Source organism: Neltuma alba, unplaced genomic scaffold, assembly GCF_004799145.2.
Source record: "Neltuma alba isolate B1F8T4 unplaced genomic scaffold, ASM479914v2 tig00012727_pilon, whole genome shotgun sequence".
NCBI lineage: Eukaryota > Viridiplantae > Streptophyta > Magnoliopsida > Fabales > Fabaceae > Neltuma > Neltuma alba.
Genome location: NW_021637149.1, coordinates 753,204 through 772,048, shown reverse-complemented (window position 1 = coordinate 772,048; position 18,845 = coordinate 753,204). Strand labels below are relative to the sequence as shown.

Here is an 18,845-nt window from a genome sequence, read left to right as displayed (position 1 = left end):
ACTACGAAGCTCATTGAACGAGTAAATTATTTAAAACTACAGAGACACCGAGGGAACCGTTTGACAGAAGGAGACTAACTCGAGTGGGGACCTCTTCAATTTCCTACAAATTTTATCTCAAAATTCAATGGATCAGTACTATTTTGATTTTATAAGTTGATTTTTTTAAATGAAGTCAAATTATTTCGACTTTAGTACGTGACGCAAGTGTTCCCAAAGACAAGACATTGCATCCACATTTTCGAAATAATGCTCGATGGTTTCAAGTGAGAACAGGGTAATATAAATAAAATCCACCGCTCTCTAAATTCATCACATCTTTCAGTATTATTGATTGCTTTCTTACAGTGATCAAGGTCTGAAAAAATACAACAGAATATAACAATTCGATCCCGAGTCCGTCAACCAAGGAAGAAACTGCTCTTTCCAGTCTCTAACAAAATTCAGTCCCACATACAACCTATATAGTAATTTTAAATCATAAGAGAACAAATACAATATCATGTAATAAACATTGAAACAGAAACAATCTAAACCAAGCAAGCAAAGCAATTGTGACATCAAACCACCAGAGGCAAAGAGGTAACGTAATGCTACTCTAGACTAGATTATCCTGTTTTATGAGCTCAAAACTTAACCAGTGGGTGTGTAACCCATCTTTTGTTGCTGTTTACACTTGCCGGACCTGGATGTTGTGAGTGGACTGGGACCTCCATATGGGTTGTCTGCCACTCTGTACAAGGGCCACTTCTTCTCCTTCCTTTCCATTCCTTGCTTCTGAAGGTAGAACCATGAATATATACTCATCATAAGTGCACGTAAAAGACCAAACACAAGAGTAAAAACAAGCATTGTAGCACAGCAATCCTTTTCTTCCCTTATATTTTTTTTTTTCGTTTTTCTCCTTTACTTTTTTGGGCGAAGGGGGTGTTTACATGGAAGTATGAAATATCAACTTTAAACACAACTCAATAATAGCTTGTTTACCAGCGTGTAAAACACAAATGCTTCAAAACAATACCTGGAGCAAGCCTAGCGCTCTAGCAAAAGTCTCCTCCGCATCGTCAGAAATTCCATATATATGGGACACACCCCTTGATACAAGCCAGCCGCTGTTGTATCCTCTTGCTGTGTGGGCAGCAAAATTTTCAGTTTTCAGATCATAAAGCTTTCACAAATACACAATGTATAACAAAAACAGTAATATGTATCAGTTTAGCTTTTAAAGACATAATGCACACATCTTCGGGGAAAGAATGGAATGAATTCCATCAGATGCATCGGTTAAAATCCTGGAGGACATAGGGAAATTGTAACATTGTAAATGTTAAATATTCACCAATTGCACACGAGACAATCGACCAAGATGAGAGAACTCAAGCCCAAAAAGGTATAAGTACAAACAACATACTAAATGCATCCAGTATGTCTTTCAGGGAAAGGAGAAAATATTGAACATTTCTGAAGGCCAAATTTTCTTGATAACAAATGAGGAGGAAGATAAAGTACTTACTTATCAGTAAAGCAAATATAGTGCCAGAAGGTCGATAGTGGCTCAGTAGGATAGCCATAAAACCTGATCTAGTGAAGACTAAAGTAGAGTTTCCAAGGGTGTTAGACATCATTGTTGCATGGTATGCAAACATCTCGCTCATGTGGTTCTGCAGATATCCAAGATAAGAATCAATATATCCGCTCTGATGGTCAAACATAGCAAGACTTTATAGTGGATGAAAAAATTTAGCATGGCTACAGAGCATTGTAACTTCAAACCTTGAATACTTGGCCAAGATTAGGCGGCACTTGACCACCTGGAATGGTTGCTTCTGTCCGTAATGCTACTGTGTGCATTACTTTCACAGCTTTGATGTGGAACCTGCATGACAACAACAATATATAATTCCCTTTCTTAGGGAGTGATGGTAAGCATACTAGTTGAAAACATTTATTAACTTTCAGCTGTTTCTTGCTTCTGTAGATTACCAACGATATTATCAGTTAACATCAAAGTTTTTCCAAATGACCCAAAATGCTAATATTGCAATTCACTGTCTACTCAGCTAAAGGACAAAATGATAATTTCCTTCCCTTAATAATGCACATAGTCTAAATACCATTTATCTTAAATCACAGCAAAGACAAATTGATTATAATACAACCTGTGTTTCTTTTAGTAGTGTTTTGGGTTGTTAAAGTGACTAACTTTATCTAACACATAGCTATATAGGAGAAATATCAATGTCATTTACAACGCTCATTCCTTTTGAATGACATGTTGTTGAAGTTAGTAACCCCCCAACTATTTGTTACATTAGCAAATCAATGTAATTTGAGAGGTTCAAATCCTCTCAATTTCCTACCAAAATCGACCCATTTTAAAGAGACATGTGATGCATGGGGGGCACTTGAGTCGGGAACCACTTGAATAAGCGACTGAACACACTCTCTCCCTCAAAAATTCTCCATTCATTTTTCTACCCTTGAGATATGCAGGAAGCTAGTTACTTACTTTCCATGGGCAGTTTCTCCAGAAAGCATAATCCCATCAGCACCTTCACGAACAGCAATAGCAATGTCTGATACTTCTGCTCTGGTTGGTGTAGGGTGTACAATCATGCTTTCCAGCATATTAGTTGCTACAATAACAGCCTTCCCCATGCTACGGCAAATCATGATTATCTCTTCCTATAGTTTGACATTATCAGTCACAACAGATGTTAAGATAAGCTCAATTTAATGTCAACTTCTGGAAGTTTTTAACCCAACAGAACAATACTTGTATAGTTGCTTTCTATTCAAAATGACATTACCTGCAAAAGTGGAAAACCTCCTCAATGGGAAGCTCTGCACCAAGATCACCTCTAGCAACCATTGCCTAAATCAGGATTTTAAAATAGATCGATCAACATTAACAGAATTATTCACAATCACTGTATTTACAATATAAGTGCAAAGCAACCCCCATATAACGCAGCAATATAAAGAAATAAAGCAAGGATTAGATCAAACCCCATCAGAAGCTGTAATGATTGAGTGCAAGTTTGGTATAGAGTCTGCACTTTCAATCTTCACGATGACATGTATATCAGCACCACCACGCCTGAGGTATTGAACAAGAAATTTATTATCTACAGTTATAACCCCTCATATAACTGATTGTTTAAAAACTCTTTTTCTATTTCTTACTTTTTAAATAATCTTCTCAATTCATGAACCACTTGGCATCCTTAACAAAGGAAACGGCATAAAAGTCAACTTGGTTATCTACTCCAAATTTGATGTCATCCCAGTCCTTCTCTGCATCAGAATTTTTGTTCATGAGACCAGCTTAACATCAAATAAAAAATTTAGACACAAAGAGGAAGATGGAACATGAATCATCAGAAAAGACAGAAAACAGGATCAGTAAGTAAAGACCAACCTGTAATGGAAGGCAGTGTTGCACTTTTTCCTCGAACATTCAAATGTCGCCTTGATTTGAGCTCTCCTCCATCGACAACTTCACATTTCACTGAATCACTGTCTTTGATTTAACCATCAATGACATCATACCACCTACATCAACAGTAAAAAGTCAATATTCCATCAAACTATGTCTAAGTAATATGGTTTCCTTGTGATGTGTGGCTGCACAGTTTGGGAGTCAATGATAGTTTATAAGTTCAAGACCATTTTTAATAAAAAAATTTGACCAACTAAGTGAGGATCTGTGATTGGAATCATTATCTACAAGACTAAGCCCCTTGGGCTTGAAGTGGGGACAAAACACAAGTCCACTATATGTGCACAAAAACTTTTATACAAGATAAGTGATGACTGTTGACCTCCCAACCACTGGTTATTAAAAATCTTATTCCAATCAAAGACCATTTCAACTTGGAAAATGAATTATTAAGGCCCGTTGTTGGCTTAATTAAAATATTTAACAAACTAAATTTTGGTTTTGCTGTAATAGCATGTTCTAGCTCATTATCCATATAAACAAGGTCAGAAGCAAGGTAGCACGCTCCGAAATCCAAAGGGAAAGAGGGCTGCTGGTGGAGGAGGAGGGCTATGTGAAGATTGCTAAACTCTCCATAGGCCGTGACTAATATGGAGGTAAGCATTAATCAACTTAAAACACGTTTGTGAGAGATGTGAGTGACTGAAGTGATCAAATGATCATCATACCATCAACGAGAAGCATGTCCCCAACTTCCACATCATTGACAAAATCATCGTAGTTCACACTGACACAATCTGGAGTTCCAACACCCCTCTGAATTGTAAAAGTGAATTCCTGACCAGGTGTCAACGTGATTGGTTTGTGGCAAATCCCCACTCCTAACCTCAGGGCCCTAAAAGGAAGAAAAAGAACTATCAATCATAAAACCATAAGACAAAACTAAAACCTCAGTCTTGAAAAAGCAAACAAAGTTCACATCAGCAAAACAAAGTTCACATCAGTCAAATTCTCATTTCCAAAAGATATGACAAAATCCGACTTTACAACAGGTCAACAGATAATGTTACCAACACAGAAGGAAAATGTTGTTCTAACCGTGAAATAAAATAATACTAGATTAACTGAGTTGTTTTTTGTGTGCCAATGAAGACACCTCATTCACTAATGTGTACCATTATGAATTGAAATATGAATCACAACAACTGCCAAGTTACAGCATATCATTCTAAAGAGTCACAAAACGATAGGCCACCAGAGGCGAAATAAATGTCATCTCGTACAGATTAAGGAAAGCCAGTCATATCCTGCATATATATTATATTTGCGCAAAATAACCCTGTCGCCTAATAAGCAACATCCTTTCAGTACATACTTCATCGCTATCTTACCGTGCTTAATTGCACAGTACAAAGGCCGATATTTATTTGTCAGTAAACTACTAAAAAATGGCGAAAATAAAATGTAAGCAACGTAGCAATTTTCAGAAACAAGAAAATAGTCAAAGTTCAAACTTGCCTTAGTGTCAAGCATAATCGAGATCACGTTATCCTTAGATTGTGCATTATACTCCTTAACCAAGTCGATAACTTTCTGATGAGAAGCGTGGTCCCCATGAGACATATTGAGGCGAGCAACATTCATGCCAGCCTCAGCGAGCTTCCAGATCATTTCCCGAGTATTAGTAGAAGGACCAATCGTACAGACTATCTTCGTCTTCCTTCTAACAGTGGGCTTCGACCACATACCAGCTGAAGTGTCACCGAATTGCTGGATTCCACGCAAATGCTGCAACTGCTCCTCAATCTAAGAACACCGAACAAGACTCATAAGCAATTCCCAACTTTCCGTCGCAAAATCGAGGCAGTTTCATAACAAATGATGAAATGTACGAACCTTCAAATCATCCTCGGGTGATACGGGAACTACTTCAGCAGGTGAAAGAGCAGCTTTCCTTGCAGTGATCTGGCATGGCCTTCTGTGGAAGCCCAACTTGGAAGTCTTCTTAGGTGAGAAAACATTGAAAGCAAAAGTCGAAGGCTTTAACGAGTTTTCAGCCCTGGGTTGTGCAGATCCAGGGTTGGGGCAAACGAAGGAGCTGTGAATGGAGCGCGTGGCCACCACCTGGGACATTGTGGATGGAAGTGGAAGAGAGCGAGAAGGAGAGATGTGAGGAGGAGGAAGTAGAAAGGAAGAGGAAGGATTGTGTGTGTGCGAGGTCGAGAAAGAAGGAAGATGGAATTATAGAGGGAAGTTGGAGAAGTCGCCGCAAAATTTGGCGGAGGTTTTGAGAAGACAAAGAAGAGAAGGGAGGCCTCGTTTGTATCGAGGAAAATGACCAGTGCTCTCGCGACTTAGTTTTCGAGGCCCTTTTCTTATCTTTTTTTTTTTTCCCCTTTTTTTGTCTCAGTCGAGGGACATGCTGTCAAAAATCGCGCGGACGCTGCTTCCAGCAGTTCTACGACGCCGTTTTAAAGCGGGTCTTGAGTCTTTTTCCTTCTAATTTAGAGCGGACTAATTAAAATTTATCCAAATGGCTTATAATAAAGAAGTATTTGTAAGCTGCAAACTGAATAAGATTAGTGTAAGAAATTACCGGCACATTTATTTCGTGTAAATTTAGTGATAGAAAAAAATACTGGCTCTATTGTCTCAAAGAAATCAAGAGGGAATATGAAATGATTTTTACTAAAAAGTTGTGTTCAGAATTGTATATACCCAAACTTGCTCCATAGAGTCTTGATGTCAATAATAATACTCCCCTGTCCTTAATATATGATATAATTATTAAGTTAATTTTGATTCTAAGTATAAAACTTATTTTTCATATTTATTCGTTTTTCCTAAATTACCTTATGGATACTTTCTTAATTATAATCAAGTAAATAAGGGAGAAAGGATATCAAGAAAAATAATCATGGTGTTTTAAGAAAAACATGTTATATTTTTTATAATTAACTAACCTACCTAACTTTCTTAATCTAATTAAATAGATTTCATATTAAGAAGTGAAGGACTAATAATAAAATATGGTAGAAAAAGAGAATATTAATAAAAGGCGTATAAAAGGATAACCTAATATGAACAGCGCGCCATCCAAGCAGGGACTCTTTAATTATCGTTAAGAAGTTCACCAAACCACAAGAAGACAGCTGCACATATTGAGCAGATGAACTACTTGGTTTTATACATTTCCTAATCACAATCACAGCAAATAGATATATATCTACGGATCCAAACGTGTTTATGCAATGAGATGGACCAAGAAAGAAACATCAACCTGTTCACCAGTTCGGATCCTGAAAATAGGAGTGACTGTTGAAAAAGAGCAGTCTGAAACTTTAATCCATTCTCATAACACCACTGGACCAATCAAATTTAATGAAGAAATCATGCCAATTTGACTCCCTGTTATACGTGCCCTTTTCTTCACCACTATAAGCTTAATTAACTGACATATATAGTAGTACTATATATACACACATAAATATTTTATAGTAGTACTATATATATATACACACATAGATATTCTAATAAAGCATGGGAAAATTGGGGAAGGAAGAAGCATGGGCTTGACACAAAGCAAATTTCAATTAGAGGGTAATAATGCTAGCGATGTATGATCATATGTCTCTTGAATGATGCATTTGTTTTTCCCCCCGACTTCCCTGGTTGTCCAAAAAAACGCTGTACTAATACTTACGTGCAGTACTAATGCGTGCATATATCTGCATTGATATACACATGTAAACATATATATAAAGCTGAATTTCTAGCACTAATATTTTACTATAACATATGAAAAGTTAAGAGAAATAGACTACTGAGAGACCTAGCAAGTTCACTAATTGGAAAAGATTAAGGAAACTTAAAAGTTACTTTAAAATATTTATATGTCTTATTTTTTTTCAAACCAATTTGCTTAACTTATGAACTAATATATAATCTAATAATATATAAAAGTATTTTAAAAAATTATGTAACATATATTATAATTAAGTAATTTTTTTTAACTTTTTAAAACTATCTAAATCAGTCAATCAAGTCTTATATTAAAAACTAGAGAAGTGTATTTTATTACCATGTACATAGAGAACTTCCCAATCTTATGCACGTGTACCATAATTGGTCCAGAAGCAATAATAATGTCACTCTTACTATGTGCAGAACCTTGATTAATTAGACTCTAATAATAATGAAGGCACCTTTGGACGCTTTATTGCATTCATCAGCATTCAGAATGCCACAGACGACCTCAAGTTCGATGCTAGGATGAGCTTCTTGGTTCCAGGACACAGATAAATGCCCTCCAAATGCTTCCCACAACAACCAGCTTGTTGGGTTTGTCATGACGTCAAATGGACGTCAGTTAATCCTAATGGAGCAACAGCTAGCACTTTTTGGGCTTAAAATTGGGTTTCTCTCCCCCATCATTCGGCCCATTTATTGAATAATGGGCCCATACTATTAGTGATCTTGGCACAGCCCAGGAACATTGTGAATCGCTTGCAGAATAGCGATAAATTCAAGATTTTATATCTATCCGACAATGGAACCTCTCCTCTTTCTCTTACAGTCCTCTTATCAGCCTCTTCTCTAATCCCCACCCTCAATTTTATCTTACGGTCATGAAACACTCAATAAAATGCTGAGACCTGTAGTAAAATACTATCAAAACAGTGAGTCTTCAATTTTAAATTTAACTGCCTTTTTTCCCCCTTTTAAAAAAAGCCCCTTCTCCTAATTGCTCTACATACCCGTTTGAATAACACAACTTGCCTCGAGTTTAATTTAATATGCGAGAATAATTTTCATTTTGACGTGAAACAGTAAAATGTTATATTTGTATGTGCAAATGTCAATATTTTATTGGGTGTCTCGTAACCATGAGATGAAATGGAGGGTGAAAATTAGAGAAGAGAACGATAAGAGAACCGTAAACAAGAAGAGAGGTTTCCCGCCAGCAAGCCTTCCTCTAAAGTTCGCATCTTTCAAGTTTCGATTATGTTTACCTAAACTTTAACTGTAATATTAAAAGGTGAAAAAGATTAAATTTAAAAAAAATTAAAATTGGTTATAGCTTTGATGGGGGGTTCAAATTATTAGCAGTGGCGAGTCCCACCAGCACAGCACTATCTGGCAATTTGCAATATTGAAATCGATCAATGTACGGAGCCATCCATCACTGACTTGATTAGCTACTACCACTTCCACTGGCTGCTATATTCTAATATTATTGTTTATTGCATCTTCTTACTTTTCCTCTTGGCTCTTCAAATTCTAAAAAAAAAAAACCTTAGCATAATCTGATTCATAAGTACTCCTATATGCCTATGTGCTGTTAGAATTTAGAAACCATGATATTTATAGAGTTGTGAAGAGTGTGACATTTTAAAATAAAATGTTTCATTAATTTATTATGGCTTAGCAGCTATTAATGAAATTTATGCATGATTTTTGTAGCTCAAACAAGAAATAGGGAGCCTAACTATAAGTAAACTTTGCCCACTTGATTATGAAGTATGGACAATCCCATTGGGCGGCCACTTCCTTTGGAAAAATTTCATTGGTGGGTAGGTACGCGTGCTGGAAAGATGTTTTGTGATATTTTAATTTATTTTTTTATAATTTATAAAATATCATTTTCTTGAAATTAATTCATTTGTTTTCATACTTGGAATATATTTATACCAAGAGGCACAATGCCTTATCAGCTAGAGAAGTTTTGCTCAAGCTTGATCTTGGATTCAATACTGCTTTCAAACTTAAAGATGATGATCAAGGTGGAGGTCAATGGCTATATGTCTAGACTTCAACTCGGAACCTCTCTATTTAATTTTTTGAAGTGAAATTTATTGGTAATTTTTCCAAAAAGGTAAAAGAAGAAAGCAAGCACGAAGGCGGCTGCATATTGTAACTGATAAACTCAACTTGGAGGCCTAAGGGAAAAAGCAAAGTTGCTTCTTTCTTCCTTCCACACGTTTTGATATGCACTATATATCTCGACAAGCAGCCATTGTTGCGTATGAATCTTCGCCCAAAAGTTATCTTTTAATATATATATATATATAATACAATTAGCCCCTATTCATAAATCTCAAAATTAGGCAGCAATTTGTCATTTGTGTCCATCCATTTTCTTACCAACAAATTGTTTAGTTTATGGAATCTAGTGTTTTAAACTACCCATTTTTAATGGACTGTTGTGATGCTAAATGGTTTGTCCTTGACTTGACTATTAAATTGAGTTACGTTTTAATCAATCAATTACTAATATGCACTAGAGCCAAAATACTTGAACCAAGGCAGAACAATGATATTTAATTAAGAGGAGACTACGAAAGTGATGCCACTTGAATAAGGCTAAAGCCATCTGCAGAAAAATGATTAATCCGAGTCACAGGGCCCCTCTTAACAGTAGTTATTAATTTTAAATATTTGAGTCCTTCGTTGCCATTTTCCTCGAAGGATCTTCCTCTTGCGCAACTGAGTGATTGAGTCCTTTGCAAAGAAGATGGCAGTGCAATGGCTTTAAAACTTCCGTGAGAACTTCTCAACTTAAGTAATGTGAACATGTTCATTGGGTTTGAGTAGGCAAGACCATACTATATATAGGCACTAGTAATATAACTTTTGAATTGCGAAAAACCAGACATTGGTCTAATCATTTTTCAAAAGAATGAAGATCTTGAACGCAGTTTCTCTCAAACTCCTTCAAGTAATACTGGTTTTCGAGCTTCATCTTTTTGTTCTCAATGATACTTTGAGAGCTACAGGTGCAGCAGTTAGGTGTCCAGAAAGGGAAAGGCAAGCCTTGCTTCAGTTCAAAGATGGCCTCGTGGACAACAATGGCCGTTTGTCTTCCTGGGGAAGTGAAGAGGAAAAGAGAAATTGTTGCCAATGGGAGGGAGTTCAGTGTAGCAACCGAACTGGACACGTAGAAATTCTCGACCTTCGTGGAGAATTCGGTGACGCAGGAGAACAACAATTCATTTTACAGGGCAATATTAGTGCATCGTTGCTGGAGTTGCAAGACCTGAAATATCTGAATCTTAGTTACAATGATTTCGGAGACAATCATGTCCCGGATTTCTTTGGCTCTCTCAAGAACTTGAGATTCCTTGATCTCAGAAGTTGCTATTTTGGCGGACAAATTCCAAACCAACTTGGAAATCTCTCGAACTTGCAGTATCTTAATCTTGAAAAGATCGGTCTAGGAGGTGAAATTCCATATCAGCTTGGAAATCTGTCGCAGTTGCTGTATCTTGATCTGGGAGAGAATATGCTTGAAGGTACAATACCTTATCAACTTGGGAATCTTTCGAAGTTGCAGAAGCTTGACCTTGGATTCAATACTGCTCTCACACTTGAAGACAAGGATCAAGGTGGAGGTCAGTGGCTATCTAGTCTCACTTCTTTAACTCGACTTGACTTGAGCAAGGTGATTAATCTGAACCATTCTCACAACTGGCTACAAATGATTGGGAAGCTTCCAAACATAAGAGAAGTCAGCCTCACAGGTTGTAGTCTATCTGATGATAATATCATTCCCTTGACACCTTCAAAATGGAAATTTTCAGATTCTCTTGCTAGTTTCGATCTTTCTGACAATGGTTTCACATCGTCCATTATATTCCAGTGGCTATCCAATGTGAGCTCAAACCTGGTTGAGCTTGATCTTAGCAATAACCGCTTACAAGGTCTTATCCCAAATGAATTAGGTAAAATGACTTCCCTAGAGTATCTAGACCTTTCTGAAAATACACTACATGGTGGGATACCTGAATCGTTTAGGGATGTATGTAGCTTACAGTCCTTGACTTTGAAATATAACCTTTTGAATGAAGAACTTCCTAAAATACTTGGGAATTTGTCAGGGTGTGCTAGGCACACTCTGCAAAATTTGGATCTTAGCTGGAACCAAATCACTGGAACATTATCTGATCTTTCCATATTCACCTCTTTAGAGACTTTAATCCTTACAGAAAATAGTTTGAATGGGTCAATTCCTGAAGGCATTCGATTCTCATCTCAGTTGGTCACTTTGTCCATTCATTCCAACTCTTTGAAAGGTGTCATCACTGAGTCACATTTTGCAAATGTGTCAAACTTGAAGACACTAGACCTTTCTTACAACTCATTAACATTGAAGTTTGGGAAGAATTGGATCCCATCTTTTCAATTGGATCAGATATTTCTTAGATCTTGCACGCTAGGTCCTGATTTTCCTAATTGGTTGCATACTCAAAATAACTTCTCTGTTCTTGATATTTCCGATGCTGGAATATCTGATACTGTTCCACAATGGTTTTGGGGTCTTTTAACACCAAATTTATTGTGGCTCAACGTTTCATACAACAGCTTATGGGGCACAATTCCAAACTCCCCAGTAAGATTTTCTGGCTCTCCTGATGTATCTCTAGCTTCAAATCAATTTGAAGGCTTAATTCCATCCTTTCTACGTAGTGCTTCAGTTGTTGACTTGTCCGCAAACAAGTTTTCCGAATCTTCTGCCTTTTTATGTGATAACAGTTCAGCAGATGTGTTGGCCTCATTGGATATATCGAGTAATCAATTATCAGGTAAACTTCCTGATTGTTGGAGCGGTTTCACATCATTGATCTATCTTGATTTGAGTAACAATAACTTATCAGGAAAAATTCCATCTTCCATTGGATCTCTTCTTGCACTTCAAGTATTGATCATGAGAAACAATAGGTTTATTGGGGAGTTGTCTTCGTCTTTGAAGACTTGCGCAAGCCTTAAAATGCTAGATGTGGGGGAAAATAAATTGTCAGGACCTATACCTTCATGGATAGGAGATGAATTACAACAGTTACAGATGTTAAGCTTACGAAATAATCGCTTTTCAGGAAGCTTACCATTGCATCTTTGTTATCTGACAAGCCTTCAACTCTTGGATCTCTCTCTGAATAATCTGTCTGGGCAAATTTTCAGATGCTTGAAGAACTTTACTGCAATGATTCAAGAGAGTTCATCAACAAATTTAGTGAGCCCTTCTATATCCAGTAATGGATCAACACCCTTCTATCAATATGATATAAATGCATTGCTCATGTGGAAAGGTGCGCCACAAATGTTTAAGCATAGTAAGTTGTTGAAAAGCATTGATCTTTCGAGCAACCAAATAAGTGGAGTAATTCCAAAAGAAATTGGGGGTTTAGTTGAGCTGATTTCTTTGAACCTATCAAGAAACAGCTTGTCTGGAAGAATTCCCCTTGGCATTGGTAGGTTAATGTCATTGGAATTTCTTGACTTGTCAAGAAACAACTTATCTGGATCAATCCCTTCTAGCCTGGCTTTAATTGACCGTCTCACCATGTTGGATTTATCATATAACCACCTTTCTGGAAAAATCCCAATCAGCACACAGTTGCAGAGTTTTAATGGCTCAAGCTATGAGGGAAATCTTGATCTCTGTGGAAAACCACTTGATAAATCATGTCATGAGGAGAACACACCTCAAGAGCCTACTGGGGTCCAAGAAGATGAGGATTCATTCATATCCAAAGGATTTTATTGGAGTTTGGCAATCGGATTTATAATAGGATTCTGGGGTATTTTTGGCTCAATACTTTTCAACCGTTCTTGGAGACACGCCTACTTCAGGTTCTTGAGCAATGTGACAGACTGGATTTATGTCAAGGCAGCCTTGAGAATAGCAAAATCGAAGAGGTGACTCGTAAGCTAACCGGTAATACTCCTAGGTTTCTCCCCATTCTTTGCTTTTAACTATTGCTTTCATATTTAATTAGCCTTGATCTGAGTTTATACCTTTTTGCAGAAGAAAATTTCCCTTGAAGGCATCTACTTTGGGCTTGGTTTTCGAGGTTAGAGATCTGTCAAGGGACTAGTCTTTGTTGTGTGAGAAAATGGAAATAATTTTGCTGTTCTGTCAATTAGAAATATATTTAGTTACTACAGTATGTGAAACTGCTTTGGAAGTGTATGATTAGCTTTTGCGCTGTGTTGTGTTATTACAGTCACATAGAGACAGGGGATTAGCAAAGTCTAAAATCTTACGACAGAGAAATATGTAAATCAAAAGGCAAACAATAGTCTGAAAGCCTGCATACGGGGGAAGTATGCTTATGGTCTTGATAATCTTTCTAGAAGTAAATGAAAAGCCATTCACTTCTACAATGTGGCCGAAGTCTTTGGGACCCCTGAACAATGATTGGCGTTTAAAAAAATAGTTATATATATATATATATATAAAAACATAAAAAGGCCACTCATTTTAAGAACGTGATAAAAAATATTCTAAATAAGATAATCTTTAAAAATAATCTTCACCTCACAGGTTTTGTGTTCTTATCATGATGAATCAAAATCAGAGTTTTCATTCCTGCAGAAGCAAATAAAGATTCTTCAAATCTAAAAGGACACACTGAAAGCTTAATTAGGCATATAATGGAATTTCCCATTCTCTTCAATTTGACTACAGCCATATACACGCATATATATATCCAAATGTACTCCCTCTGTAGTGTACATTCATCAATAACAATATCTCTTCATTACTCTGCCTTCACTCGTTACTGTGATAATGTGAAAAGAGGTGTACAGCTACTTAACAAAGTAGGGATATATAATAGATTAGTTTATTACAAATAGAACATCCATCAAATCCAAAAGCGCACACTGAAAGTGATCCAATCGGACAAAGACAGAGAGGAAAAACCTACACAAATCTCCCAAAACATGACTCAGATTTTCGTGACAGTCAATTCACTCTTTATTTCCCAAAAACAGTGAAACCGGGATTTGTGATTGTGAATCCTCCATCGACCACAAGATTATAGCCACTCACATATTTAGACTGGTCGCTTGCCAAGTACAGTGCCGCCTCAGCCACATCTTGAGGTTCAAGCTTTGCACCTTTAAGGTTAGAATAAACCCCATGGACTCCCTCATCATCAAGCCTGAAGAAATCCTTGGCCAACGGTGTCGCCACCACGTACGGCGACACACAGTTCACCCGAATCCCAAACCGTCCGAGCTCCACGGCGGTGTTCCTCGTCAGGCCCACCACTGCATGCTTCGAGCTCGTGTACGCATGTGAAGCCACCCCACCGATACAGCCACAAACACTAGCCGTTGATATAATGCTGCCGCGTCGTGCGGGGACCGTCACCCTCGCTGCATGCTTGGTCCCCAGAAAAACACCAATCAGGTTCACGTTAATCACCTCCTCGAATTCGGATTTGTGGTTTTCGAGGATGCTGGTTTTGTTGACACCGACGATACCAGCATTGTTGAACATGATGTCAAGCTTGCCGTACTTCGAAACCGCAGTGTCCACTGCGTTTTCGATGTCCTTTTCCTTTGTGACGTCGCAATGGATGTAGGTAGCAGAAGAAGAAGAAGAAGAAGAAGATGAAGAATCTGTGATGCTTTTGGAAACGGAGTGACCCAAGTCATCTTGGATATCAGCGATCACCACTTTGGCTCCGTGCTGAGAGAAGAGCCTTGCAGTACACTCGCCAATTCCACTTGCGCCGCCTGTGATCAGAGCCACCTTACCTTCAAGCCTGAAAGTGAATGATTTTACTTACAAGGATACACATTAAAACTTGAAACATAATGGGAAGTTGATAGTTCCATTAACTGATAGATGAAACTCTAATTTTGGCCTACCTTCTCATGGCAACAGCGGCTAGCATGGAGGCACTTCCCATGATGGAGCTTTTGAGCCTTCTTCAATGTCAATCTTCAACTAATTATGTGTGTTGGTTCGAATTTTGCTGTGTGTTATATAGTGACAGAGGACGAGGCGGGCCATAGAGTACATACGAGTGGTCGTTTTCAAGTACCATGAATTCGTGGTCGGCGTGGATAAGAGTCATGGTCCAATTTAAACCGCTGGCTTTCATTCCTCTGGTTTATCTTTATTTCAAATTTTATGCACATTAGAATATTTTTATATTGAAAATAAAAGTAAAAAAATAATTGAATCTAAGCCTTACAAATTACTACCTCCGGTCCTTAATATAAGACCTTATTTGATTTTTATTTTAGTCCTAAATATAAGATCCCAATCCATTTTGTCTATCATATTTACTCAATTTTTTTCAAGATAATCTTTTAATAATTATAGTTCTAGTCAATACACTTAATTAGCAAAGACATTTTAGGAAAGACAACACCTATTTAAAACAAACAATTAACTCAATTTACTTTCTTAATCTCTTCAAATTAGTCAACTAGTTCTTATAATTAGGACTGGAGGTAGTATTAGATGTGAATGGTGGGCAATGGTGATAAGCTCTTGATGCTCATCAGTCTACTTAATGCCAAAAATCGTTCCCATGCGCTCTGTTTACAACAATTCAAGAGCTGGTTAGAGAAATATAGGATGACACGAGAGTTTTATCACACACCTTAAAAGTCATCAACTGTAATTAAGATAAATCGAATAAAAAGTGATTCAAATATTTAGCAATTATTTGGTAGACTGAGACAGTCAATTTGTTTCCTTCTTTTTGGTACTCCTCCAGTTTTTAATATAGAACCTAATTATTAAGTTGATTTTAATTTTAAATATAAGATTTATTTATCATATTTATCAATTTTTTTAAATTACCCTTATAAATACTCCCTTAACCATAATCAAGTAAAAGAGGTATTAAGGAAGATGATTATGGTGTTTTAGAAAAAACATGTTATATTTTTTATAATTAACTAACTTACCTAACTTTTTTCATCTAATCAAGTTAATTAAATAGGTTTTATATTAATAATCGGAGAAGTAGATTGTTACAGATAAATAGCTTGGTATGTAGTAGATTGTTTAGGAGACTTTTGCTTAGTATAAGCCTTCTCATTTGTTTCATGCGTATGAGTTGGGGGATTTTGGGTCTGTTTGTTTTTGTTCTTTGTTTTTTTCTTCTCAAAACAATTTTATAAAATTATTTTTTAGAATAACTTTTGAAAACAAAAAAATTTATTTGGATAATAATTTTAAAAAATCATGTTTGAAAAAAACCATAGAAAACCATACTTGGCAGGTGATAATTGTTGCTGGTAATGATAAGTGGTGGAAGTAAATGAAAAGAGGAGAAAATTTCTCGAAACTTTTCAAAACAAAAAATAAAAAACATAAAAATAAAAATAAAAAAAACATGTAAAAATTGTTTTGGTTTTTTGGTTTTCAGAAACATGTTACTTTTTTTTGTTTTTTAAAAAATCAACTAAAAACAAATTACTAAACAAGTTTTTTTATTTTCCTGTTTTTAAAAATAACAAATCATTTTCAAAACAAGAAACTAAACAAGCCCATTGCCTTTTTCATCCTTTTTTTTTGGTCTTTTTTCAAGCGAAATCTGAAGTTGGAATTTTCTTACTTTCTAATCAACCACGGGACATCCACGATACATATAACATTTGTTTTAATTTTAGCTAGCTAATGCCACATAAATATTCGATTATGATGAAAAATATGTAAGAAATTCTACATATATTTTATTTTACGCATTAGAGCATTACCTTTCTTTTGAATGTGCCAATTACCAAACCTGCCCCATCAATGATGTGGGCATTCTTGTCTTGATCTGTATGAGTGAGCTGAAAAGTATTGCCACGTGAAATGAATTAATTTATTATTTTAAAATGATGATGATGATGAGAATTTTAAATGAATCTAATGTGGGTATATAATATATCAATTTTTTATATTAAAGTGATAATGATGGGAATAATAAATTGAATTAATTATAATCCCTTGATCACGTTTGGATTCACGTTTATTGTGTTTTGGTAGGTTCTAATAAGCTTGTTATTTTTTCTTCTCCAATGACTCATTACATTCTCCAAATTTTTAGGACTTGTAAGATTTTTAACATAACAGGTATTAATAATTTGTTTCTTACATTTTTAATATAATGTTATTATATTCTCCAACAATATCACGTCTAATTCATATGCTCTGCCCAATCAAAACGTTTCAAATCAAATACGAGTACATTTTTTAATACTACCTCCAGTCCTAATTATAAGAGTTAGTTGATTAATTTGAAGAGATTAAGGAAAGAAGTTAAGTTAGTTATTTGTCATAAATAGCTGTTGTCTTTTCTAAAATATCCTTACTAATCAAGTGTATTGACTAGAACTACTACTGTTAGAAGGCCTATCTTGAAAAAAAATATATAAATATTAGAGACAAAGTGGATTAGGATCTTATATTCAGCACAAAAATAAAAGTTAAACGAGGTCTTATATTAAGAACCGAAGGTAGTACAATGTTATTATATTCTCTAACAATATCACGTCTAATTCATATGCTACGGCCAATCAAAATGTTTCAAATCAAATACATTTTTTTATAGGAAAAGGAAAACTTCAACTTGACATGTGAATGCTATTTAGTTTCAATTTTAAACAGGACTTTAATGTGGGGAAATAATATACATACACAAACATGTAAGGAAGCACACATTACACATTTTGGAGGGTCCATCCCAACAAGGTTTGTAATTCAAATTTTATAAATAATGACGACGATGTGGATGGTGATTTATTTAGGAAAAGTTACAAATACAGACCCCCAATATGTGAAATTGGAACTTGGGATCTTGAATTTGAAAAATAGCAAATAAGGACCCGATCTCACTTTTGCAAATATGAAATCATGGTGAAATGTCTGAAATGTCTATCAGTCAAATGATAAAAAATGACAAGTTCACTTTAACGAATGATAACTTCAGTAGACCAAATCACAACTTGGCTAAAAGTATGCCAAATAACAAGTTGATTATAGGAAATGACAAGTTCACTTTAGCGAATGACAACTTCAGTAGATCAAATCACAATTTGACTTAGGGATATTTTAGACATTTCACCCATATTTTATATTTGTAAAAGTGAGACCTGGTTTTTATTTGTTATTTTCCAAATTTAGGGTCCCAAATCACAATTTTACATACTAGGGGTTTTTATTTGCAATTTTCTCATTTATTTATTTACCATAACTTTTACATGTAAAGTCGCTGGCGCATCAGACATTGGGCTGCTTATTATCTTATTGTAATATTTAAACACTTATTGTCTTGTATATATCATTTTGTCTTATTTCCCAAAAAAAAACATTGGGCTGTATAATGGGCTTGATCAAACGGCGAGCCCATTATGACCCACAGTATCTGATCTCCACCAGCAGCTTCTATGGAAATATATTTTAATTTTCATATTTATTCAATTTTTCCTTAACACTTTAAGAAAAATAAAAACTAAAAATTGACATACTTTTTAGAAAACTTAATGTAACTCGATATAGAATTATTATGTACTATTCACTTATTATGTTAGCCTAATCAGACTGGATCGGTCCGTCCATACAAACCAAAATTTTCAGCCCGATCATTTTTCAAATGAGGTTTCATAC

At 35.7% G+C, this 18,845-nt stretch overlaps 2 protein-coding genes and 1 pseudogene across 2 annotated transcripts; 1 reads left to right on the top strand and 2 right to left on the bottom strand.

The window, feature by feature from the left end:
• Positions 1-648: 648 nt before the first annotated feature.
• LOC114730320 (plastidial pyruvate kinase 2-like) lies at positions 649-5,775 on the bottom strand (annotated as a pseudogene).
• A 4,199-nt stretch (positions 5,776-9,974) lies between these two features.
• LOC114730312 (receptor-like protein EIX2) lies at positions 9,975-13,468 on the top strand. Its single transcript, XM_028917357.1, has 2 exons — positions 9,975-13,157; positions 13,248-13,468. The coding sequence occupies exon 1, from the start codon at positions 10,122-10,124 to the stop codon at positions 13,140-13,142; it is 3,021 nt and encodes a 1,006-aa protein (XP_028773190.1). The 5' UTR covers positions 9,975-10,121; the 3' UTR covers positions 13,143-13,157; positions 13,248-13,468.
• A 628-nt stretch (positions 13,469-14,096) lies between these two features.
• On the bottom strand, positions 14,097-15,144 carry LOC114730317 (secoisolariciresinol dehydrogenase-like). Its single transcript, XM_028917366.1, has 2 exons — positions 15,104-15,144; positions 14,097-14,997 (listed from the first exon to the last, which is right to left on the bottom strand). Exons 1-2 carry the CDS (start codon positions 15,142-15,144, stop codon positions 14,202-14,204), a joined length of 837 nt encoding a protein of 278 aa, XP_028773199.1. The 3' UTR covers positions 14,097-14,201.
• Between the last annotated feature and the right edge of the window lie 3,701 nt (positions 15,145-18,845).